Source organism: Xiphophorus hellerii, chromosome 22 (assembly GCF_003331165.1).
Source record: "Xiphophorus hellerii strain 12219 chromosome 22, Xiphophorus_hellerii-4.1, whole genome shotgun sequence".
NCBI classification, from domain to species: domain Eukaryota; kingdom Metazoa; phylum Chordata; class Actinopteri; order Cyprinodontiformes; family Poeciliidae; genus Xiphophorus; species Xiphophorus hellerii.
Window position 1 is genome coordinate 17,125,141 of NC_045693.1, and position 26,896 is coordinate 17,152,036.

The following is a 26,896-nucleotide window of genomic DNA, read 5'->3' on the forward strand; positions in this document are numbered from 1 at the left end:
GCACACACTTTGCCTCCATGTTTGTGTTTTTGAATGTTTGTCTTATTCAGGTATTTGAATGTTTGCATGGGTTTTGTATAGGTGCTGCTGTAACTGATGATCTAACCATTCACATGAATAATAAAAATGTTTAAAATAATGTGTGCGTTTTTACCTAATGTCAGCCGAGAGGAACTTCAGCCAGCCAAGTCTTTTTAGACAAAAAAACAGACATTTCAGAAGACTGGCCCAGCAATAAATGATGTGGTAGTTCCTTTATGTGTTGTGAGTAAAAATAGATTAAAACAGTCAGATTACAAGAATACACTTCAACAAGTAACAACAGATATACATTTTTCAACTTATAGCAGAAAAGAAAAACATTTGTGGTGCAATTTTGTGGGCTCAAATTTTTGAAATTATTAAAAAACAATGACAGAGGCCTTCTTTGTGCATGCCCACCATCGTTTCTGAACTAAGAAGTACAAAAACAATAGAGCCAGTATTATAGGGTTTTTCGACATCTCTCTTGCTTTGTTCTGATTGTTTTCATTAGACGTCAAACAAAAAAGTTAAAGAAAAAGAGGAATCGGTAATCACTGTTGAAAATATAAAGAGATACAATTGTTAAAGGAGAAACTTTGACCTATTGCTGCTGTACCCATGATTAAGATTTTCATCAGACTTTTGCTGTCATTATTGTTGATGCTAACTACACCAATTGCTACAACATAGGACCTATGAATGGGTCTATACTGCATAAAGTGTGTCTCTTATTTGGGTCAACATAGAAGACATTAGGTTTCCTTGTGCATTGAATGTTAATTTCCTGCTGCTTTCACAGTAAGGTAGAAAAATGTAATCTTCATCAGATGGCACTGAAATCTTCTGGTACTCTTACCAAACAGGGTTGCAAATAGTTTGTCAGGCTATCAAAAAACAGGCCAGTTTGTACATCAAAGCAATATTAATGTAAGCAGTCCAAATTTTCATAGTTTGAGAGGGGGCTAAGCATACCTAAGTACCTGGAACACACACAGCTCAATTATTCATTAAAAAATAGCAAGCTCTAACTGATGTGAAGTAATAATTGATTGTAACATGAAAATAAAAAAAAAATCTAATTATTGAATAACTCAAGCTGTCCCACTGCTATGACCTCTGGCCTATATGTGGAACAAAGGCTTTCAGCAGAAGATTGGCCTGTCTAGTTTGAGAATGTGGCAGACGATGGACAGAGACGAGAGACAACAAAAAGAAGGGGTCAAAGAGGAGAAATGGAGACACAAAAGAGTGAGACAGAGAAGAGAAACACAAAGTGCGAGGGAAAGGAAAGAAAGACAATGAAAGTGAGTGAAAATGACTGACATTCAGGTACGGAGTGAAGTCTGTAGCCACAAAGAAATCTGGGGAGAAAACCAACAGATAGTAATCTGAGTTTTCACTCTGAGCCACAGCTAACAGCTAGCAGCTACCCTGTCACCGCTGCCTAAACAAGCCCAGTGTTTTCATCTTCATATACACAACGTGGCACTCTGTCTTTTCTTCTGATGGAGATAAGATGTATAAATTATGAGCAGCTGACAAAGTCTACTCCAGCGCCCCCGGCGTCTCATCAATCACTAGCCTGTGTGTCAGCAGGTAACTGACGTGGCCCCCGGAGGCACAGCCCCCTCTTTAGGTGTGTGAGTGTTTTTGTGTGCAAAAATGAGTGTTTGCTTCTGTGCAATTGAGCTTTTGCACTTGCCTGACTAACGTACCTGTGTATGCGCTATGCGAGCGGTTGTGTAAACAGCTGATGCAGTATTAATTCTATGCTGTAAGAAACAAAGAAATGAAACAAAACACACGCAACCCGTACACATTGGCCTGACAAAAACAGCTCCTGTGTAAATGTGAGCTTAAGGTTCTACTGTTGTACCACGGGGAAATCTGAGGTATCACTGCACAAGTAAATTTCAATTAACTATTGAAAATTATCAGTAAGTTTACATTTAGCCCATTAATTTTGTTCAAAAAGAAAAACATACATTAGTCATTACACAGAGTGGCATATTTGTTACTTGAATATGATATAGGACCAATAAAAGAAACGGGATTTTTTTTAACACAAATGTTGTATTTCAACCATGTTAGAGTCTTCCCAGACATGAGGAATAATCCCCTTCTCAAGTAGGGTAATAACAAAAGAACCTTGTTACAAGGCTGGATGTTAACAAATTGCTGTATCTGAGCACAATGTTGTAAAGTTCAGTGGAAGGAAAAAAGTCTGGTAGAATAAGGTGCAAAAGGAACAGGGAAAACTGCAGTCAATTAAAAAGTCAAGTAAAAATTCACATGACCAGAATGGAGGCTAGAATGAAATCAAGGCCAGTCCAGTTATGCAGTACCATTCATACACAGGACAATCCAAAATGTTTTACAGAAAGAAAACAGAGCATCAAGACAAACACATTATGTAAAAGAACAAGATTTTAATAGACAGATTTTAAAGGTTTAAACAAATGTTTTAAACAGGTCATTAGTCAGATTCTACAAGAGGCACCACACACACATACACACGCATGTGCCCAGGACATGAGCTACAACTATTACATTTCTTACGTTTGCTAAACTGTTATTGCTGTGCTTGATTTGCCAACAAAGTCCCCTCATATAAACACAATACAGAATCTACGGGATAAAATCGATAGGAAGATGATTTTATCTCTTCCTATCAACAGAGTCAACAATGCAGGCAAGAACAAGGTGACTTGGTCTCGTAGGACATGGGAACAATTTCAGTAGGAGTTTTCGAAATATAATGTGTGAACCAAATCTGCATTATGATTTTTGTTTGGTTTTGTTTTGAATTAAAAAATAATAAATTTACTTTTTGATGTCATTCCAAGAGATGGAGCTATACAGATAAATTTAATAAATCAGGATAGTATGGAAAAGTTCATTCATTAAGTAACTAAATTCACAATGGAAACCAATAAAACAACATTTTTTTACAGAAATAAGGTCCTAATGAAATCATTTCAGTATTGAAATCCATATTGTAATTTAATGAATATGACTGTACAACAAAGGAAAACCTTAATGCAAGACAAAAGTTGAATGATCTAGAATTACAATAAGCATGAAAAATGAAAATGGTAATACCAGGAGCCAGCCTGGGTGGAGTACCAAAGGCCTTGAATGTCTAGTGGCAGACCACCCAGAAAGTGTGCAGGTATCAACGGTTTTCCATGAAGCCTAGCTACACTTGCACACTTGACATGTTGTGGACCTACGGTTTTGAGTGTTGCCATGACACAATTAAATAGAAATTATTCTTTTCCAGGGCACTGAAATCCAGTTTAATTCATGGATATTATACAGCAAATGACAACAGATGTGTGTTTAACCTAACATAGCTAAAGTAAGCAACATAATTATATCTCGTGTCAGCAAATCAACATAATTACACGCTTCAAGCTGTCAGTGCTTGATTTCATATCGTTCTCATTTTCAGGCAAATCAGAGTCTTATTTTTGAGGTTTTCAGTTAGATCCTAACTTAATTCCTATAATTATAGATTGTACTGTCCAAACAAAGCACATTACTCTGGGATTACTCACTGCGAGTTATTTTTTTTATTTATTTTTTAATGAATAGTAAGGTATTCCACTAAACTACGTTACACAGTAGTTTGTCCAATTCTGAAAAAAAAAATATATATTGTTCTTGTTGCACTCAATGCTCAATTCCCATTCAAGAATTCATTTTTTGTGTAAAAAAAAAGAATACATTCACTGAAACATTCATTGCTTTTCAACTGTTTCAGTATATAATCCACATCAGTGCAAAATTACACATTTGTGAAAAGACGGCCCAGAGCAGGTAGCATTTGCACGCTCTCACAATATTGATCTGCTGTCTTGAAGAGAAGTTCAAGAAGGAGAGAGCAAAGCAAAAAATTCTGACTCCCCACGGGGACAGGAGAAACAGCACATCTCACCACCAAAGAGCGGGGAGGGTTGTCATGTTTCGTGTGATGGGCTGAAAGACTAGATGTGGCCTGGAGCAGCGGCATATTCCATCCCCCTATAAACAAACTTCCAAAAGCAAACGGTTCCACCCCACAGAGAGGAAGCTGGGACAGTCAGACAAGAGGAGAGGGCAGACAGGTGTCAAAGAAGACTGACATCTATGACAGAGGGCACTATGAGACAAGCTGTAAAGATGAGCCAAGACATCATGAACGGAGCACCAACATCGCACACCTCTTTTTATTTCATTTTTTTTTAACGGGAGCTTCAATATTCCGATCCGACTGACATCTCATGAATTATGCACCATACACTATTAGAATAAGTTAGCCATCTCTGTTTCAATGACGCTATTGTTTTGAGAGAAGAAAAAGTCCTGAGACATATTATCTTTGAAAGCCCTTCTATAGAAAAAGGAAGACGGTGTCTGGAATTCGGCTGACAAAAGCACTCAGTTGTCCTGAAATCTGAGGAGTCTGACAGGATGTGAGTCCATCTGATCCACAACTGTTTCAATATTCCTATACTGGGAGGGGGAAATACAGGACAAACATGCAGTTCCTTGCCCCTCTTTTTAGCACAGGTGTGATGAAAGCCAGAGCTGTTGCAGGTAAGCTACCTTCTCGCGTTACCCTTGAAGAGGTCTGACAACAGACGTTCCCTGTAAGTGAGCAGAAATTTAGGAAAATTATGCCAGATTCAGTGCATCTATCCTTCATCTGAATAACAGAAGCATAGAATGCAAGTCCAATGGAAGTTATCAACAACGTTGATAAGTTAAGTGCTGCAAGTCAGTGACTCAATGCAATCTGCTAGGTTTCCGTAGCTAGAAATGTTTTTGAACTAATTGTATAATTAACTGAACTTAATGTACTGTTTAATAACTAGGATTATCAAACAGAAATGATAAACTTAGACTTACTCAAGGGTTTTATCATAGAACACTAACAAATTTTGTTGATAGAGAATACAACGGAATAAAATAAAGGAATATCCGTCATCCTACTAACCATTGGTATGCTGTAACCTAATTCCAGTCCTTTGCAGCTTGCTCCACCACCCCAACAAATAAAAGAAAAATGCTGTTTAAGTGCCACTTGACCCATCTGACCTCATGCTGACCTCTGGGCAGCCCATGCTCTTTCACATATTTCCACTGCTGAATAAGCAAGTTTCTCTCTGTCCTCTTCTGTTTTAAGCTAATTACCTCTGTCCATTTCTTCCACTAGACTTGTTGATTAATATAAAAATGATTTATCATCTTTTATAATTTTTTTAGTTCCTATTCAAAACCAGAAGGTAAAAAAACAAACAAGGAAATCCTCCTTGCAGAACACAATGATGAGTTGTTATTTGAACAGTAATTGCAGGTAAATGACAGGGTGTAATTACTACTACTTCTAATAATAATAATAATAATAATAATTATTATTATTATTATTATTATTATTTATTTTAATTATAATGCCCTTTATATCTTGAGATCTCAAAGGGGAAATTCACACACTGGTGATGGCAAGTGTGTGAAGCTACTGGATTACTTAAAGTCCAGATTTAACCTGACAGAAATGTTTTGGAATCACAACAGCTAAGATAAAACAACACAAAAAATGAGTGAAAAAAACTTTCTTAACATCTATGCAGAAGACTAGCAGCTATCACAAACACTTGATTGACAACTAAATATATGTTATGTTCTGGGGCCAGTTACACTCCCCATAATTGAAATACTTTGAAAACAAAGTTTTGTATTTACTCAGCTTATGGCTGAATGATATTACAATTTGTTACTATTTCTTAGTACGTAGATGTGACAAAAACAAAAAAAACCCAAACAAAAAAAAAAAAAAAATGGAGAAATCTGTAATGATGGTAAAACACTTAAAAAGCAACATACTTACATTTTAAGTACATTTAGTTATCCCTAAAGTCTGATGCATTTACTGTAATCCTGTGAACACATGACACTTTTTTTGCAGGTGAAAAGGTCACAAAAAGGACTGCTTTCCTTCAACCTACAGTATTTGTCCCATCTTAGCCTCCAACCTAAACATGCTCAAGCTCCCATCACTGGCCTCTTCTCTTCCATCTCAGCTGTCTACCCACACACATGCATAAGCTACAAAGTTGGAGGTGTCAAGACTACCTGTCTTAACAGCGCACCCCTTGCATGACCTGCAGATAGCCCTCAGGGACATTAATTATAGAGTAGTCTGACTTGTTGAGAGGAGAGAGGCAGACAAGGAGAGAGACACACAGAGTGAGAGATAGAGAGGGAGTAGAAAAAGATAAATGTAGAGCTGTTGTTACAGAGGCTGTCACCTCCTAATCATGTCATCCTGCAGCACAGAAGCCAACCTGAGGGTTTTCTCTATCAAGTTTTCCATTCAGAATCAGAGCAAGCAGGTGGTAGATGCACTGTGAGATGTAGAAGGGCACTGTCCACTGATGTCTTGTTTTACCACGAGTTATTTTTGACTGAAAAAAGTCAATTTACTGTGGAGTTCAGATTCGGTTTGTTTGTGTCGAGAAAAACACCTAAAAACCGATTATGCTAAGCTGGAGCTCCTCAAGATTGTGTTCAGAGCCCACTTTTATTTACTCTAACACACAACTATGTATCCAAATATGAGGGGAAAGAAATCACTAAGTTTGTGGATAACACCACAGTGGTGGATTAGTGAAAACTATAACTCAGGAAAGAAGTTGAACATCTTAAGGTTTGGTGCGAAGAAAACAATCTGGTGCTAAACAGTGAAAACAAAGGAAGCGGTAATCAATCAGAGGACACATGAGTGAACATGCTCCTCTCAGCAGCAGTAGCTATCCAGTAGAGAAAGTGGAGGACAGCATGTTCCAACATGCGATGTCACAGGACTTAACTTTAAGCAAGTTTAAGGCTTTTAAGTGAAACAAGTTAGTCTTACTTAAAATATAAAGTATCTGGCTAGTGAGACAAAGGTTTTACCTGGTGTAAACAATTAAAGTACTAGAAATATATGATCTGGACTTCCTTTATGGTCAGACCACTCCAGCTAAATAGAGGACAGGGAAAGGCCTGAGTTTCTTCTGAGGTTTCAACATTATGTGAGGGCATTTTGTTTCATTGTTTTGTTTGAACAATCATGATGACCACTCAAAGCACTTTTTACACTAACGTCAACATTTGGATAAAGTGCTTATAATCTTGTCTTATTAAGCTGGGTTGTACAATACCAAACTATTGGTTTTAGCTACTTAAAAAAAATATTCAATTACCTCAATGTTATTAATTCCAGACACTGTTTTATTTATTAGAATGTATTAAAACATAAAGTCAATGCAGTTGTACTTTATACAGATACACATTAAAAATAGATTGAGTAAAAGTACAATATTTCTTGCCACTTATTTCACAAAGTGAAATTCGTGTATTATATAGAATCATCACACATAGTGTGATATATTCCAAGTCTTTGTTTCTAGTCATTTTGATGATTGTGGGTCACAGATTGTGAAAAACCAAAATTCAGTGTTTCAAAAATTAGAATACTGTGGAAAAGGTCATTATTGGAAACTCATGTTGTCACATCCTAATCAGCTAATTAACTCAAAACACCTGGATATATTTCCTGAGCCTTTAAATGGTCTCTTACATCTGTTTGTTTCACAATCATAGGGAAACCTAGGGATGACACTAGTGAAAGCACATTGAGTGGTCAAAATGACTGGAAAAGTGCCATACAAGTTCATTCCATTCCAGAAAATTGTGTGGAAGGAAGATCTGTGGCAGGAAAAGATTAACAACAGATCAGAGCAACAGAAGGAGCCTTTTGTCAAGTTAAATCCATTCCAGATATTGGTAGAACTTCACAAGTGATGAACTGAGGATAGAGACTTACCACATAAGCACATAATAAACATTGGCTACAACTGTCACATTCAACAGGTCAAGCCCCTCTGGAACCAGAGAGAACATTTTAGGTGTCTTACTTGGACAGAAGGAGAAAAGAAATTGGACTGCTGCTCAATGGCCCAGAGTCCTGTTTTCAGACAAAAGTAAATTCTGCATTTCATTTGGAAATTCAGGTATCAGTGACTGGAGGAAGAGTGGAGAGCAGGGATGGAGAGCTTGAGACCAGACTTGCATCTTTGAATGTTGTGCCTCGTACTTGGGCTTGGTCAAAATGCCCTCACACAAAAATCTATTTGATGTTCACCCGCAGATCCTCAACAAACAAAATGTGCATTAAAAGCAACATTAGTGATCAAAAAACTGCTGTCTCCCACCATCTCGGAAAGAAGTACAATGTTATTATTAGTAATGAGCGCAAAATCTTGTAGCTTGTGAATGTTTACAATACCAGTCTGAATTAAAAAATTTGATTTAAAAGAGAACTTTAAGCTTCTGCTTATGCAAAAGCTTGTAAATACCTGCTATCTGACCACAGAAAATATTTACAGTTTTAAAAATTCTTACATTTTCAAAAACATGAGAAATTTGAAAGAAAAAACACTGGGCAACCCGTGAATTTTCTCCACCTCCAGGATTAACTACATGCAAAGGGACAATGTATATTTAATAAACTAACAAAACCCTTCACACTTATCACATTGTCATTGTAACATTTCAAGCAAATGTGACAATGTATTGTAATTAGTGCTCAAATATAACTACTTTAACCCCTAAATCAGCAACTACAATCTTTAGTTCTAGTTGATTCCAAAAACATTTAAAATTTTCTGCTCAGGAATCTTTTACCTGTAACAAAACCAGTGCAACCATTTCTGAAATCCATGATAATATGACATTTCAGCATGTACTTTAAAGACTTTGTGTGGACAGCAGCATCTGGACAGGCACTCAACAACCACCATATGATCAGAGCGATCTGTCCCCACAAATCGAAACTCCTCTTGCTGTCCCTGCGTTAGATAAGACAACTTGCGGCCATTTGAGTCTCTATTGCTTCGACAGCTCCTGTTTCTAATGGACCGAGCGCGATTTCACAAAACGCAAAATAGGAGGAGGTCAACATGTTTGAAGGTTACCCCTGTCGGAGGGAATCAAAATAAATAACACTCAGGTGTGCTACTCTCTGTCAGCTGAGTGTCTTAATGATGCCGAGTTAACACATACTAAATAACAGCGTCTCCCTATGCACTGACAGCCTCAGAAATAATTGACCAGCATGCTCCAAACTGAGACGCAGTAGGCAGAGAATTCAATCCTGCAGCTGACAGAACCCATTGAGCATGTCACCAGATTTTGCATTATACACAAAGCAATGTCAGGTCAGGGATGCGGCCTCCTGCTAGTTATTTGCGATTGCATCTCTAAGGGTAAATTACCTGGCTCTCCATAATATGGTCTAGTTAACTAATTTCCTGACAGCAGCAGTCTCATGAAAAGGTCTTAGATTTACTGCTTGTCAAAAATATGAAGGACTGTTTCTTTTTTTTCACCGGCTTCTCTCCAAACGTTTGGCACCTTCTCAACGAAGAGCTCATATTCAATTTCCTCACGCCAGACAAAGACATACATCTGAAAACGAACAAAAAGAAACATAACCTTATTATGTTTGAAGGCTACCAGCAGTATGTCATTTCATCCAGCTTGCACGGAACAAGAAAAAGAAATTTGCTGGAGGGCTTGTGCAGCAATGTAAGATAGTTCTGTACCTCCTTGTTAGTAAGCAGGGAAATCTATTATCCTGCTGACCTGTGCACCTCAACAAGTACACATATACAGAGCGTAGTGGCCTGTCATTTTGTTGCTACACATGTGTAAATCATTCTCATTCTGTCAGAAGACCGGCTCTGACAACAAAAAGCTCCCCTCGCCAATGGGGTCAGTGGGAAACCAAATCCCACACAGACAAAGAACAGTTTTACCTGCGAGAGCGCCGCCTGCCACTGATGGAGACAAACATGACAATAGCGCTGTGACGGCATGAAGACTGCCTTTAAGCTACGCTGCGTGGGGCAAACAATTCGCACTCACACAGACTACCCCCTAACAGCTACCACCCACCGTGGAACCCAACGTCTGTTTTAAAGTTCATAATGCTCCGCCGCTGCCTGCCCACCCTTCTTCTTTCTCTATTTTTTATTTTTTTTTGTAACATGTAGCTATTCATCTGGACGATGCAGCCTATCATCGTCTCGGCAATGACAGTAGGTGGAAACGCTAGCTTTCATTACACAAAGTATAAATAGTGTAATCTATCAGCCCTGCCAATCAGAATGATTGATTATGGGCTGTCAGCGAGGAGAGTGACACATTAGAAAAAGTTTGGTTAACAATGCTTGTAGCTAGTGCAGGGCTGCTGCCACCCAGCCCAGTGATTAATGTGTTGTCAGTCTGTAATCTCACACCCACGCTTAATGAGGCAAGGATTTATCATCTTGCCAGAGTGGCAGATGTCAGGAGGAAAGGAATCCAAGTGACTGGAAACAATATACTTTTTTCTAGCTTGTGTTTGACATGTCTGACAGTTCTAAAAAACCCACAAAGGCAGCCTATGTAAGCACAAACTTCAGCAGTAGGGACTTTTTGCTCTCGTTCTGTCCTTTACTGCATGAAAGTCGCTGCTGCTGAAAGAAGACACCGTCAGCCCTCAACGCTAGCATAATGGATTAAAACTTCAGAGAAGCAAACACACCAAGGGACCTAAAAGTCCATTGCATCATGTTTCAGCAACTCAAGAAAACAAAAAAAAAATTGTGCAGCTTCAATAAATGAATGGAAACTTCGGTTCAGTTCCTGTGTGGATTATATCCCGCTTCATCTTTCATAAAATCAAGCGCTTGACTTCATTAACTTTTTAAATAGCACAACAACATCTGCATGCCATAAACAGCAATGAGTTTACTTAAATTATCTGATAAAAATCTGAATGCAATTTAGAGCAACGCCGCCTTCAAAGTCAGATCCAAAGTACTGAAACAGTGATTAATGTTTACAGTCAACATCAACTAAAAGAAACAGGCACAGAAATAACTTATCTTTTTGAGAGATTTAAAGTTATTACAGCTTTGTGGTAAAACCCAGTGGAGTCATTTTTTTTAGGCATGGAAAACACTAAGCCAGCTGTCTCTCATTAGGACACAGCATCTTTCTGTCACCAAGAAAGCAAATGGGGAGGATTAGCTCTGATTAGACTAATAGACTGATGTCCTGGGACATCATACTACTATGTGATTGCTGAAATTATAATCTGAGAAGGCACGTTGCATATTACTTATTTGTCAATATATATTATATATTTGTCAAGTGATGTAACATTGGATACATAACGCTTATGTAGAGTTATGGTCTGGTAACAAGAAACATAATATACCAAGGTTTTAAAAAGGTCCGCTTATAAGCAACCATTTCCATTTACTAACTTTTATTTCTCGTGCAAAACTGAAAGAAGCAAAATAATAAGAGTTTTGGGGTCAAAACAGTGTTTTTGAAACTGTGGGGAAATATGATATTCTACACAAAATCTGCAACTGGTAGTTTTAATACCAATTATTGTAACTTTAAGCTTAAATTCAGTGAAATAACTTCACTATCTTACTATTTCATTAGGAACACTTCAGTTGCTTTTTAACACAAATGGCCTATCAAATGGCGGTAGTTTAATGCATTTGTAAATGGGAAGTTTGCAATTGGTTCACAACCATTTTCTTTCAGCTAGTTCTTTCCTGTTTTGTGGCCAGCCAGGGAGCTAAAGCCCTTAAACCATTCTTTTTTTTTTTCTTTTATTTTAAGATAAGAATAGTTTTTATTTGCAGTGAAATGGGAATATTTTTGTTTTGGCCTCGGAGACCTTGGTGTGTATTGCTTTCTTTCTGTTTGCTAAGTCTTGTCTGAAACCTTGAACTTAAGAAAATTAAATCACTTTTACTCTGTATCGGGTTGTGTTTTAAGTTTTAAGTTGTCCGTTGCTAGATTTGTTTTATACAATTTGTGTTGCAATCTAGACTTCCATTCGACAGGCTTTCTAAAGTCTTTTACAAAATGTTGAGCTATTGGAATTTTTACACACAATCATCTCTCTAGCTTATAGAGAATGGTAAGAAAAGGAAAAAAAAAAAATCAGTTAGCAGAAGTTGTACGGCTGAAAATGCATTGATGATGTCAGAAGCCAGAGAAAAATAGGCAGACTGGACGAAGACAGTAGGAAAGCAACGCTAGGTTAAATAACCACTCATTAACGAGCAAAGTATGAAGAGTACGATGTCAGGATAGCAATATCCTGACAAATATGCTGAAACTAATATCCTTGAACTAAATAGGTTGTTATAATAAATGGTAAATGGAATGACCACTCCAAGTACTTTAGAGCCACATTCACCCGTTCACTCGCAAATGCTATCACAAATGATTGTGATGGTGTTACTATGGTGTAGGAAATATTTGTTATGTGCCACAGCACACAGTTATCCCTGTGTACCTGCCACAGCAGGTACAAATCACTTGAGCAAAAATGGAGAAATAAAAGCAATTACTATTTTTGCAAATTCTGAGAAGACAGGGATGTTTTTATTTTTTTTGCGCCAAATATACTAGTTGAAGTCTTTAAGAAACCTCATCATGCGGTTTCTGAGGTTTAAAATGGTATAAATGTATGCTTGAATTATCAGAAGAGGTTTGTTTAATCTATGCTACCAAAGAAAATGTCAAAGTTCTAGAGGCAAAAGGGGGTCCAACCAAGCACTAGTGAAGTGTTCCCCAATAAGAGGGGCAATAATTGTATGCTTTTGTTAGCTAATTAGAACTTTGTCAATTGAGATTTGTTCTTTCACACTAAATGATGATTTAATTTTAATTTCCTAAATATTTCAATTTAAGCTAGTTATGTAAGCAGAATTTCTCACATGGTCTCCCAAGGAAGTTCTGGGGAGACGTTTCTTTTAAAAAGCCTAATTTCCCATTTTCTTTTTGTAGGTTTGTAGATTTGAATCATTATTATAAATATTTAGGACATAAGATTTAGATTGTTAAATGTAAAACCTTTTAAGTCCTCTGAAAAGCCCTCTAACAGTAAATATCAATATTAGATTGTTCTTATACAGATAGCACTAATTGTTGCATTTTTTAAAATCCGTTTAGATGGTTCAGGTTATGACAAAAACGTAAATACTCAAAACCAGGGGAACAATCAAGTCCAGCAGATCATGAATCACATGATTTGTGAAGCTTGTATTTTGTCTGTTTAAAGAGAACTTATAAAATTCATAAATTACTGCAGATCAAGGGTTTTCCAGGAGAGATTGCTTTAAAGACTTTGCCAATTGCAGGTATTATCAGAGTCATAACACTTAACGGTGACTTGCATCATATAGAATTACAATAGTTGAGTGACTGATGACATGATTTGTCATGGTTTATAGAAGTATCATGCCAAAATGGGCAAGGGAGGTGCTTCCATTGCAGCACTGGCCTGCATTTTGATAGGCTTTAAACTGCACAGCTAAACACAATAGACAAGCAAACAACAACTACACCACCGCAGAGGCGGTCCTTCTTTGTGCCAGATGCCAGAAGGAGGGAAGTAAAATCTATATATGCAAGTGGGGCAACTGCAGTATCTCATAAAAGCATTCACATGTTTGCGTTTAATGTACTGTGTAGCCAAAAAATGAATAGCGCATAGTATTTTTGCTCAAAAGTGTAACACAATACTCAGGTCATGCACTCCAAGCGTCAAAGCGCTGAAGGAGGCGATAAATCAATATTGGCACTGTTACTTACAATTAATTGTGCTTTAAAGTTTTACAGAGTGTCTATGGTGTGTACAGCGAGGATGATTTATGTGGACAGTGTGAGTCACTCCCTTTAATTGCTGTTGTTTTCCCAGCTTATAACCTTTGCATGAACTCTGAGAAGGAACTACTCTGAACAGAGCACAAAGTGCTTATCCAAACTCCAGACAAAGAAGTTTAAGAGCATGAAATTAGTTAAATGGAAATATTCACAAGGAGGCATATCGAGCTCACTCAGATACTGAGAGACAAATACACAGAGCTAAGTGAATGTACTTGTGTCTCCTTGGAAATGTCTCACACAAACACTCCTGGATAAAATAAACATGTCCAAACAATTATGACCAGCTGTTTTGACATTTTGGGAGATGTTGTCACTAAAACAGAGACAGCAAAAGCATTTCAAGTGTTGCAATTAACAAACAGGAGATTTTGTGTGATATGGAACCAGATCAAATACTCCCAAGCCCATGTATTTGTCCACACACAGAAATGAGACACTGAAGAGTGGATATTTTTATTCAGAACCTGTGTTAATCTGGGTCTCTACGGATACAGTGCAGAAAAATTTGAAATCCTTGACCCTATCCACATTTTACCTCATTACTATTAAGCCCAAATTATTTTTACTCTGGCAGATTTAAGATTAAAACAATATTTTTAATTTTACTGACAAGTGATTTCTGACTGGAAGTAATAGTAATGTTTTAAGATGTTCCAGCTAAATTCCCAACTTGAATGTTACGGATAATCTGTGGAAAAAAGCTAAAAATTAGGGCTATGATAAGGAGGCTGTCCAACCTCAATGATTTGGAGCTCATCAACAAAAACAAATCATCACATAAGTCGGCCAATATAATGTCTACATAGAAGGCAATGGAGGCTTTTCCAGTTAACACCATTTAACATGCTTGTATGCTATTTCTAGAAAAAATGAATGACAATTATATAGTTTTTTTTTAGAACTGATGATTTTATGTCATTATTATTTGAGAGATGTTTGTCTCATTTCATATCTGAAACAAACACCTTGCTTGAATGAAAACAAATCTAAAATTATTTACACCCCTGGGAATTTAAAATGATCAACCCTTTCCCATCCTCCACCACAAAAATGTATTTTCTTGAAACTTTATATAATGTACAAAAACAAAGTAAAAATTAGCTTTAACTTGTACACTCTAGAAATCTAAACATTAAGGAGGAGTAACTTGGAAATTGGAATAGTTATGTAATAATTATGGAATAATAGTACTCTGATCAGATGAGAACAAAATCTGTTTTTGGCCTGTATGAAAATTATGTGTGGCAGGAAAATAACACTGCATGGAGATGTTGTCCCCATGGTGAAACATAGTGGTGTCAGTGTAATTCTGTTGGGATACTTTTCTTCAGGAGGACTAGAGAAGCTCACCAAAGTTTGTCATTTTATAGATAGAAGCTAAACAAAGCACAATCCTGGACAAAAACTATTACCTGTTTCAAAAAACTTGAGTCTCTGGTGGTGGTTGACCTTCTAGCAGAACAGCAATTCTAAACATACAGCTAGCAACAATGAAATGGCTTGGATCAAATCATTGTTTTTGTAGAATGACTCAAAGTTCAGGTTATAATGTGATGAAATCCAAAGGAGTTCGAGGAGTTTGTATACCTTTGTAAGGCACTGTAATAGCTCTTACAAATCTAAAACCTAGCAGAGAGTGGGAGGGGTAATAAACTTTCTTCCCCAGCAATTTGTTTGGTTATTTTCCCTTCCCCTGGTGACAACCATATTCTTTGAGTTTCCTCTGAGGAAACATTTGTTCAGTAAAATGATTCAGTGAACCCACTGAAGGCACATTCACAAAGAGCTATATTGCATGCTGTTTGTTATGTTTGAGAGCTTCGGGGAACCCATAACTCTCAAGACCAGAGATGAACGTGGCAACATACTTCACTGGGTGCATTTCAGGAAGGAAAAATAACCGAGCAAAAGGCCTCCTCTTCTGTCAGGTTTGTTTTGAAGTAAAAAGGAAAGAAAAGAAAAGTTAAAAAAAAACACAATTACAAATAACTTAATGCACAGTCACGGCTCTGAAAGTAATCACAGTCAATCGTTGATTTGAATGGCTTTCCTACATTGAAAACTTTAAATGAACCACTGTGTGCTGTGGAGTAAAACAGGTTAGTGTCTGGAGAGGAAAAAACTGAACTGAAAAGATCCACTTGAAGACTTTCCTGGACCTGTCACTGTCAATTCCCTTGAAGTACCGTTTACCCTGTGTGCAGATACTCATGGGACCCAGGAGCTGGCCAAGGCTTCCTGCAATGCCGTCTGTTTTACATTACAGGCAGAAAAAGAGAGATCTTCATGCTTGAAAATCGAACCAAATGCCTCATCCAAGCAAAATCTAAGTGACTTCTGGGAACATTTGTACCTGCTGACGTAGCCACCAAGAAGTCCTTAATGTTAGGGAGAAGGACCCAGGAGTTACTTAATTCACTGTGAAACATTCTATTTAATAGAGTAAATGTTTTTTTCTGCTAGCTACATTTTCTATGTACTTCTCTTTTTGCAGTGCTTAGGATGTGAAAACAGAACGTGCTGTCACAGTGTTTTGATAGACATGGCCAGTTTAACCCAAAGATTTGACAGCATAATGTGGGCTCCATGGCAAAAAGGAAGGCGTGAGTGAGCCAAAAAGTACCACATGTATTTTCCAAAAGCAGACCAGCATGGCCTAAATAGCTCTACGTGGTTTAACGCCATCTCATTCCATGACCTCTAAGTCCTCAAAGAGAATTATCACATTATAACATTCCAACACGCCCAAATTCCCAAAATACAGCTCTAGGCTTTTCCCGTCTGACTCTGTTTAGTGTTGCGGTTTTTGGAAAAGACTTCAATCGTCATTGCTGTTATTCTGTTTACTTCAGGTATTTATATATTTTACTGCCTTTGTCTTGTCATTTTGTCTTTGATTTGGTCATACTGCTTTGCAATTTATGCTGAGAAATACAGCATAACAAATGGGGAATAGAAAAAAAATCGTCCCTTTTTTAAAGCTGAAGCACAAAAGACATAATATTGCAAAAATAAATTATTTTAATGTTGTTTAAAGCATAGAGGAACAGAACACCTTACAGAAAGTAAAACCATTTAGATTTTGTTAATAATGTGATGTCTTTTTTCTGTGCTCTAGAAAATGTGATTCTAATTAGGGATTCTAATGTGAGATCTTACAATATTAAAAAACTATGATTGGCATTGGACTGCAATTGCCATCAATATCCAGTTGAAAAACCATTGTAGACGCCATAACCACTTTAAAATTATTTTTCAGCAGCATTTTGGGTATTCTGTAGAAAAAGAAACTCTAATAAATAGGGTTTTTCTAACAAAGTACTTCCAGTTCTTAAGCAGAGCTGGTGCAATAGTTGGTTCTCAACTGTCTCTTTGCAAAAGTTGGGTTGGTTTTCCAAAACCTGAGAGCCAGTTTTGAGCCACTACATTGCACCACTTTAAATGTAGCGTAATAAACTAAATGTTCCTCTCAGATTTTCCATCAATTGTAGCACACAGAGAGAGTTTAGCTACAAAAATCACACTATTTATCCCAGTATCTTTCCAAATGCATTCCATAGCATCACAGTCTGTTTATATTAGCGTAGTTTTAACCCCTTAACTGCCACCCTCAAAGTGCTTACATGTTAGTCAAACCAGTGTCCTCATGACAATTAAGGAGTTTTAAACAACAAATGTAATTTGTGAACATTTTACAATCTCAACTGGATGATCTCTGATAAATACCAGAAACCCTAAATTACAGGATTTAAACAAAACATTTAAGGCAAGAATCATCCCTTAAATGTTGCCCCGCCTGGTGAAGTTAAAAGTTCAACAGTTTCTTACAAGGTCTAAGGAAGTTAAATATAAGAATAGTTTTCATGACCTTTTTAAAAACTCTCATTACTAAAATGTATGCATTACACATGGATTACAAAAAAATAGTAAGCTAGTTCCCTGGTAACCTCTAGATTGAATTTAAGATTTCCATTCTCACAGAGAAGATGAGAGACATTTAGCTTGTGTTAAGATATTGGTAATTTTCATAATAAATCGAATTTGCCTGCATGCTATTACAACGACAACCAAAATGAAATGAAATGTCTTTGTGAAATTATTTGGACTGATTTGATTATATAAGTATTTAAATCAATTGGAGCTGTTCATCTTAAATGCTTTGAGATAACATATGAAGTGATTTATAAATAAACTGAATTACACAGATTTTATTAAAGGTTATTTAAAACACAGCTTGTAGTTTATTAAACCTTTTCTCCACTAGCAAAAAAACCCCAAACTGAGCTTCTTAATTTTCTCAAAAGCATTGTTTTGCCTTGAGAGAGTTCATTGCAGTCCTATGTGACTAAGACGGCTATCTTAGAGGTCACTTAATTTTTTGGTGCTAATTCTGCATTTCTCACAAACAAGCTTTTGACCTGGTTTCATTTTTCCTGGAAACTGGTTTTTGACTGTCTGGTTTTGATTTAGCCGACATGGAAAACATTGTGAATGCATGAAAAGCTATGATGTTCCGATTGTGCTAAAGACCATAACTGTTTTATCAGAGCCATGTGGCATCGCTCACTGCCATGCCACAATGGTATGATTAAGAAAAAAATAAGAGAGAGAGAGTTTAAACTGCGGTCACATTTAACTTCGATATGACTCAAGAGAGGTCCTGGAAGTTAGCCACAATCTCTTTTCCAAAACATACATCAGCCAATGAGAATGATGTGATAGAAGGGGCCTTTTTTGTTAATTTCTGCTGTCAGGAGTTGGCATTTATCACTAACACTCCTAGAGTTGCTGCTGTATCTCTGTTTTAGATTTACTGTATTTGTGCTGTTGCAGCAAGACGAATTATGAAAAGGAGCCAGAAAAAAAAAAAAATATGACAGAAAATCAAAAGAAAAAAACCCAAAACTTTTAGGCTTTGTCTATTGTGAAGTATTTTAATAAATAATCTTCATTATTGTTAATATTTTCTTTTTTGATACTTGGCCTAATTGAGACTTAAATTTGAATGCATGCAGCAAAGAGACAGCTAATTACCATTCTTTGTAATAAAGCTAATGACAGAGACTGTACTGTTAGCAGCATCCTGCTGTAGCCAACATAAAAGGAAACATGAGTATCTAATTATGCCATCATCTTCTCTGTTCATGCTGTAAACGCTTCTCTAATTGGTGGCCTGCAACATCGGTTATCTTATGAAGAACTCTGATGATATAGACAGTTGAAGCCGGGAAGTTTGCAAGACTCGTAGACTCTGGTATAGTTGAAACATAAAGCTGAGGAAACGATACAGGAAAATCCCAGAATCCCAAACTGGAATAAATCCAAAACAGTTTCCACTTTGTGTAGCCCGACTTTTACGATACTAATGAGGAATTAGGAAAAGAAGATCAGGAATATGCTCCAGTGCACAAATTACAGCACAATGTTAAGTAGACCCTTTTTATATGAAAGCTGTAAACTTTTACTTTACATAAGGAATAAATAATCACACACAGCTGGTTCAAAGGCACCAAGACACAAAAACACATCATGTCAGCTAGAATCTGTGATTATCTCTCCTTTCATCTACAGCTGCGGCGACAAAGCCAAGCATTTCTTTTTTACTGACAAGCTATGTAAATACAATCTTAAAAGTGACTTTACCCTGCCAAACAGCATTGTAGAGGTCCTTTCTATTCTTTTCATATAAAGTGAGTGATCAGTGTTTTCACTCTGCTTTTCTCCATCTACCAAACACGGCAGTCTGAGGTTAAATTATTTCAATGTTTTGCTTTCCCGCTTGCCACTCGCATGGAGGATCAAAAACAAAGCATAGCATGGAGTGACACTCAAAGAGTACACTATCGTAGCTTATTATCTAAAACAATGAATATATTGTTTTCCTCATGTTTTTTTTAAAACCAACATCGACTCACATGCTTCTTATTTGTCACAAGAAGCTTTTGGCTGTACTCTAAATCTCTCTCTCTCTCTCTGTGTGTGTGTGAGAGAGCCTTAGAGACCCTAAGACTAAATTGTAAATATTTAATGACTTTACAATTACATTCAATCCAATCTGGGTAGGAGATGTGCCTTTAAATAGGTTGTTACAAAGGGTAGAGTAGAAATACAAATGAACATCTTGAAGTCTAATTAGTCTTTGGTTCTCAAAACAAGAGAGCAACCAACAAATGTATGGGGTTTGAGATAATTAAGCGATTGTGCAGAGAGTGTACATGAGCTGTCACTTCAATAGGCAGACACGTCACACTAGGCAACACAAGTGTGACCGGACAGCCGCCCGTCGCCTTTGATCTGGGTTCATGCATACGGAATCAGGTCAGGCTGTGGCCACATGTACTCTCATGCACATTTATAGAAGAGCACAAGCAAAACTCACATATTGTTACCTTCCGAAAACAAAGGTCTATGTCAGTTTTTTTGTTGTTGTTGTTTTTTTGTTTTTTAAACCAAAAGTGATTTTTTTTTTTGGCCTAAATAATTTTTTGACAAATTAGTGGCAATTCTTTTTGTCAAAAAATGACTTACGCCATTATTTTAGGAAGGTGTCAAAATACAACTTTAACTTCAGGTAAGAAATATCATGTTCAAAGAGTCAAAACGGCAAAATCTCGGCAAATGGAAACTGATAATCAAGCCGAAACAGGAAGGAAGAAAGGATACCGCAATACAATAAAAAGGTGAGCACAATTAATTCAATGCTACTGCTAAAAAAAAAAAGAAAAGAAATGAGGACCAGAATAACTTACTGCTTCCAACTTTGGCTTCACCACTTTCATGAATGCCCCTCTCGCCTGTGCCTCCATCAGTTCTTTTTTTGTTACTTTCCTGGAGTCCAGAAACTTCAGCTGGGGTAATTTGTAAAGTACAAAGTACCTGTAAGACAATAAAAAAAATCTGCTTTATTAGACTATTTTCTCATAAGAAAGTGGTCATGTAGAGCATACAGCAAAAACATATGGAAAAGGGGATTTTGGTCAGGGCTCAACAATATTAGAAAATCTTGCAGTGGTGATAGTACTTAAATATTCTGATGATGATGTTAGTAGCGATGTATTTCTATTTTATTCTTTCTTATCTTTCTCATCTGTGCTTCCACCACTGTGACCCTTAGTACTGTAAGCAATGTATTTGTTTTTGGTATGAACTTCTGCTACCATGGGACTTTGTCCAACTGGTTAAATCAGCACAAAAAGTGCAAGATGATAACATTTGGACTATATCAGTCAATAATTATTGCATTCTAAACAATCTTTTGAAAACTGAATATTGCACACACCAATATAATGATGATAATATATCATGCAACCTTAGTGTGGTTGTATATCTTCAGCAAGACAAGAGAAGCTAGTCAGAATTCATTAGAAAATTGGCATAGTTTAAAATAGGAAAACATGTCTAATGCTCTGAGACTTTAAATTGGGTGGGAGGTTCACCTTTCAGCAGATTAAAGGCACTAAAAATTCTACAATGAAATAGTTTAGATCAAAGCATGCAAATGTATAGGAATGACCAAGTCAAGATCTATATCCAATTAAAAATCTTAAGAGGGATTTAAAACATGGCTTTCGAAGATTCTATACATCCTATCTGATTAAAATTAAACTATTTTGTAAGGAATTGGAAAAAAAAATGCCTCTGAATGTATGAATCCAGTAAAGACATACAGCAAAAGCCTTGCAACTATTAATGCAAACTTTTGCTAAGCCCTTCAAAACTGTGTTAAAAACGTGTAAAATTTCAAGGGGCTTAAATTATTTTCAATGCTGTAGGAGTCATTAAGACATACAATCGCAACATAAATTCTAATATTATATTCTAATATTAAGAAAAACCTGAAAAGAAGCAGGCTTAATGGAGATGCAGATTAAGTGGTGATCTATCCATGAATGCAATAACCTTCAAAGCTGATAAGAGTATACCAGAGAAATGGCACACAAGGAGATACAACCTGTGCAAGAGCTATCATTCTTGCTGCATCATGGATACCTCTCTAAGCTTTCAGACACACTCTGTCTTTCATTGGGAGGGAGAGAAACGTCAAAAGATAATAGCTGGAATACACAGATGACAACAGATCCTTTCACTGGAAGGCAGGGTTAGAGGAACCAGTATGTCAGGGCTGAGCTGGTAGCCAGAAAGGACACACATCAACCACCTAAAGTGGAGGGTGAGAAAGGACGGGGAATATGGGTCGAGACAAGACCCGTGTGTGTGAGGGGTTGTGACAAATTGATGATGGCAATGGCGATGAAGGGAGATGGCAAAGCCTGCGTCAACTTTTCAACACCTGAGGATAATGAGGAGGGATGCAGGAATCAGATGAGGAACATTAAACATCGACATGCAAATTAGGGAAGAAAAGAAATATTACATAGATGTAATAAAGAAAATTACAATACTTCCTATCTAGAAAACATACTCGGGAATCCTTTACAGTCTAATCCTTATGGCAGGTTAAAATAACCTTCTACTAACCCCTTAACAAGAAGCTTTATTTCTTCTGATAATAACACTAACACTCAAATCCAGGAGGCCTCCTTCCCAGTCTGTGTCCCTCTGCATGCAAAAGGACTTTGTTCTGGGCATTTCCATGATCAAAGGTGAAGATGCCCTTGGGATACACACAGGGAGGTTATTCTCCATAGGTAACCTGCCATCATAGGGTCAGAACATATGACAAGGCTCTGTCAGCCAGTGGTGATATTAATGATTCAACCCCAACCACTGTGGGAGGATAAGAAAGCAAAAGGGACACAGGGGGTAACATGGAGGGTGGGTAGGACTGTGGTGGTGCTGCTTGACTAGTAAAGGACCAGATGTAGTTTATTTAGCAGTCCAAAATATCAAATGCCTATCTTAAAGTAAAATATATATATATATATATAATTTATTTTTTTTAATTGAGTTAAAAGACACTTTGGGTAATCATTACTCAGCACCACTTAAAGCATTTCATAAAAAATGAGTACAAAGCACAGTTGGTGGTTGAGACTCCTCAAACTCCCCTTTCATGTACCACAACAGCAGATTGTTCAAACTGATAACTCTCCACAGGGTAAAGGGGTGAATGTCAGAGAAATTTTGTTTATTTATGTACATCATGGAATCAAAGAGAAAACAAGTTGGATTAACATCTGTTGTCACTTTTCCATGTGTCTAAAATTGGCAGTGCACTGATCATTCACAGGCTTGCTCAACAGAATGGAGAGATTTTTGAATCCACAACATGAGGGAACAGAAAATGGTGTTAGTTTAGTGGCTACACTGAGAAACAGCTGGTGAGATAATTTAAGTAGTATTTTCATCTAGATTGGTTAAACCTATGAAAATATTGCTTTTTTTCTGATCTGTGAACACACCAAAATTGCATGAACAGGTCTCATTAACCACAGCATTTCAATGTGGAAGTGGATACTGACTGGAAAGGGCTTGCAGATAGCCATTGTTTAACATCACACAAAGTTTAAAATGAAATCATGACGCAGAAAAAATGTCTGTTTTTTAGCCTGCTTTTTTGGCCTGTTGGACAGATTATATTAACATTTAAAATGCAAGTTCATAATACTTTGAACATATTAGCCAGCAATTATTGCATTCCAAACACCCCTTTGTGATATAAATATTTCATACTCTAATATTGCAATAACATTATATTCCTGTATATTGTGCAGCCCTGTGTGCCATCTGCCATTAAATGATAATTTGTATTTATCTTGTGCAATTTTGGGGGGGGAGTTAGCTAAGAGTATATTCAATCAAACACCAGAAAGTGTGAAGGAATGGAAGCAAAGTTGCTGTGTTCAGGTTGCTTCTTTTGAGTTTTTATTCATTGAACATGCCATCACTCATGAAACAGGCCTGAATCAGAGTTAAAGGATACACACATTGGTTGCTTGAAGAATTTTTATTTATTTATTGTTTCAAATTTTAGCAGGATACATTTATTGTATAAGAACGGGATATTTAATTCCTCAGATATAATACCCTCTCTCTTAAAATGTGTCCGCCACACTCTACCTTCCTTACCAATATCCCCTGCATGTTTTGCTTCTGTTTGACTTCTATGCCTTGTACCTTAACTTCCTCTGGTGACACAAAACCTACACTCTCAAGTCTGTTTGTTTAATCACAGATCTTGTTTTCTCTTTAGTGAACCAATAATGTCACTGTTCAGTCACTTGCTTTTTGGGAATGTGCCAATTTAGCTTATAGAGTTTACTTCAGAGAAAAGAGAAACGATTTGTGCAAGAGGCATTACAATAGAAATTATGACAGTTTTGAGTGGGGAAAGGGAAAGAAAGCTGAGTGAACATGAGGAATCTAGCTCTCAAATCAAAAACATATGATTTTTGAGATAAATATTTTAAACATGAGTGGGACTTTTGTAATGCTAGCCATGCTAATAGCTAAAATAAGGTGTATAAACAAAAGAAAGGAAATGTATTTTCAATGCTGTTCAATATAGTTGTAAATAAGAAACCAGAATCAACTAAAATTGGCAAAATCATAAATCGGCCCCCCAAAATTCAGATTGTTTCACCTTCATGTTCTGGTACTAAAAATCAAGGGACAGTGTGGATATTAAAAGTCACCAAAGAAGAGGACAACATTTAACCTCCATGCTCACTACAGTGTTCAAGGAATGAATGCTATATTTCTGTGTCACTGCACTAATTGGGTCACCGATGCGGCACACTAGGATATTTCACTTGAGAGAGCGAGAACTCCTCAGGCACTGGGCCGGGTATTTATTGCCCAAGGCCAGTGCTGTCACGACCTGCATACAGCCTAACCTTGTCAGACATAAAATCTGCATCACGCTCAAATTGATGTTTTACTATGTGACACACTATGAATATTACATTACAGGACTGTAGACGTTGTCAGTCAAAACAGAACAGCCTTCTTCACCAGTAAGTTAAGCATGCAAGTAGAAGGAGAAAAAGGGTAGGGAAGGGAGTTTGAAGGAAAGGGGGTGGGAGAGAGGGAGGCAGGCGGAGAGCGAGAGGGGTATAAAGACAAAAAGAGAGAAGAAAAGATTATTCAAGAAAGGCATGGGTAGTAAATGATTAATAGGAAACACAGAGTCAGAAACAAGCACTTAGGGCTAAAACAGACAAAAGAGAGTATGCTTTTCGCCTTTTATCACATTTCATGTAAAAGACCCTGACAAATGGTGGTCATATTGCCTGACTCGGGGCTTGGCTTGATGTTTAATGCATCATCTGCTCTGGTAAGGCAGGGTAGTAAACACTCATTTGTGGCGATGACTAGTCACACATGAAATCCATTTTGCAAACTGGAGTGTACCGAGGCCAGTTGACAAAGCTTTTAGAGTGATGAAGCTGAGTCCACAGTCTGGTTATGAAATGCAAATGCTGGTGGTCAAAAACTAACGTCTTGAAATTTATTGCAATTTACAAAAACACTGTCTCTTATTAGTTGTGGTAGAAAACCTGCCTACATAATAGTAAAAGAATAATTTTAGAGTTTTGAATTGAGGTTGTTAAAAAGTTAAACTTGATATCTTTCCTGAAATAAATTTAAATTAAGATAAATATTTAAAGCCTTATTTCCACTGAGCCATACTACAATAGGCATTTTTGTTATTTTGACATTTTTATTCTGCCTCAAAATAGTAGTCCCTGCTACCCTTCACCTGCTGCACATCTAGTTATTTGGTCCCGCTTGTTCTTTGTAATAGTAATCAGTCTCTTATATAATACATAGGTTCCCCCATGGTTCTTTCAGTCATTGGCACTGGCTCAATGTCACACCGATTAACTCCTTGTTTTCTTCCTTCGTTCTATCAACACCCCAGTATTCTTATATCATTCAATAAAATTACAATTTCATTTTGACTTTTCCAGCCTTGTGCCTACTTATTTTAAAGGCTGAACTGAAGCACTGTGCAAACTTAAAACTGTTAAAAATAATGCATAAATCAATGCTTTTTTATCAATATAGAAATGAGGACAAGAACTGAATATAAAAAAAATATATATTGAACACTGGACTGAAATAAACCTAAACGTAATGTCAGATGTCCACTTTGGTTTTTGATACTTTGTTGACTAGCTGTAAGTTTTAGAGTTCCGAAACAATTAATGTGGATTTAGTAAATGAAGATGCCAAGAGAGTTGTGGAACAAGCTTAACATTGAGGTCATGAAGCTTCCAGTCTCAATAACATACAACTCAACACAAAGCAGGTAAACAAAAAATCGCATTGGCAACAAGAAAAAAGATTTTTCAATAAATATGAATAGGATTTAATTGAAATAGTGCCAAAAAAGATCTATCTATTTTTTATCTAGAGGAGTATAAATAATATATAAACATGTTATTCTTTTAAAAAAAAAGTAAAAAACAGATATATTACTAGTACTCCTTTCATATGTTTAACAGATAGGGGTCCCATTTTCTATCAAAAACAAACTTTTCAGTTCAATGAAAATTATCTTAAATCTAAACCTACCATCAGTATGAATAATTACAGATTTAATCCTATTCATAAAAGTTACTCCATGAAGCAACAGACCTGTATCTCTGGTAGTCATCATCATCCTTATCCAGGCTCACCAGCTGGTTGGGGCAGGCCTCGTTTCCCAGCAGGCTTAGGTACTCGAGCGATGGGGTCACATCAGCTAAGTGTTCCAGCAGGGCCTCGATATCAGTCAGGTGTCAAAGGGCAGATGTCAAGGACCTAGCGCTGTTAATTACATTAGCATTCATTACGCACACAACCCGTCCCAGGCCTGTCTACACTAAAACACGTCACTGTCAAATTTATTGAGGTGCTCAAAGAGGCTAGTCAGTGGCTTTGTGAGAGTGGGCAGACAGAGGTGCAATTTAAGGTGCAGGCTTTGGCATATAGCACTGACACAATTTGGCTCCTGCTCTGACTCTTTCTCTCAAATCTCTTTCATTTCCTAGGTGGCCGGGTGCACAACGGTGACAAAATGATGGATGTCCTGCGGTTCAAATACTCCATGCTTCTTGGAGCTACGCTGTGGAAAAGTTTTGCGAAACATGGAAAAAAAACAAACAGCCCCTAAGCAGGCACATTCATCACTAATACATTCACTTGGAAAATT

At 37.0% G+C, this 26,896-nt stretch overlaps 1 protein-coding gene across 2 annotated transcripts in view; it reads right to left on the bottom strand.

Moving 5' to 3' along the window:
• The window catches only part of lrmda (leucine rich melanocyte differentiation associated), a 239,315-nt gene that overhangs the window by 56,813 nt on the left and 155,606 nt on the right, over window positions 1-26,896 (bottom strand). For both annotated transcript variants that reach the window (XM_032553895.1, XM_032553896.1), the window contains 2 exons: window positions 26,341-26,480; window positions 20,547-20,673 (listed from right to left, as the gene is read on the bottom strand). In XM_032553895.1, coding sequence (XP_032409786.1) covers window positions 20,547-20,673; window positions 26,341-26,480 — 267 coding nt within the window. The remainder of the gene's footprint in view (window positions 1-20,546; window positions 20,674-26,340; window positions 26,481-26,896) is intronic.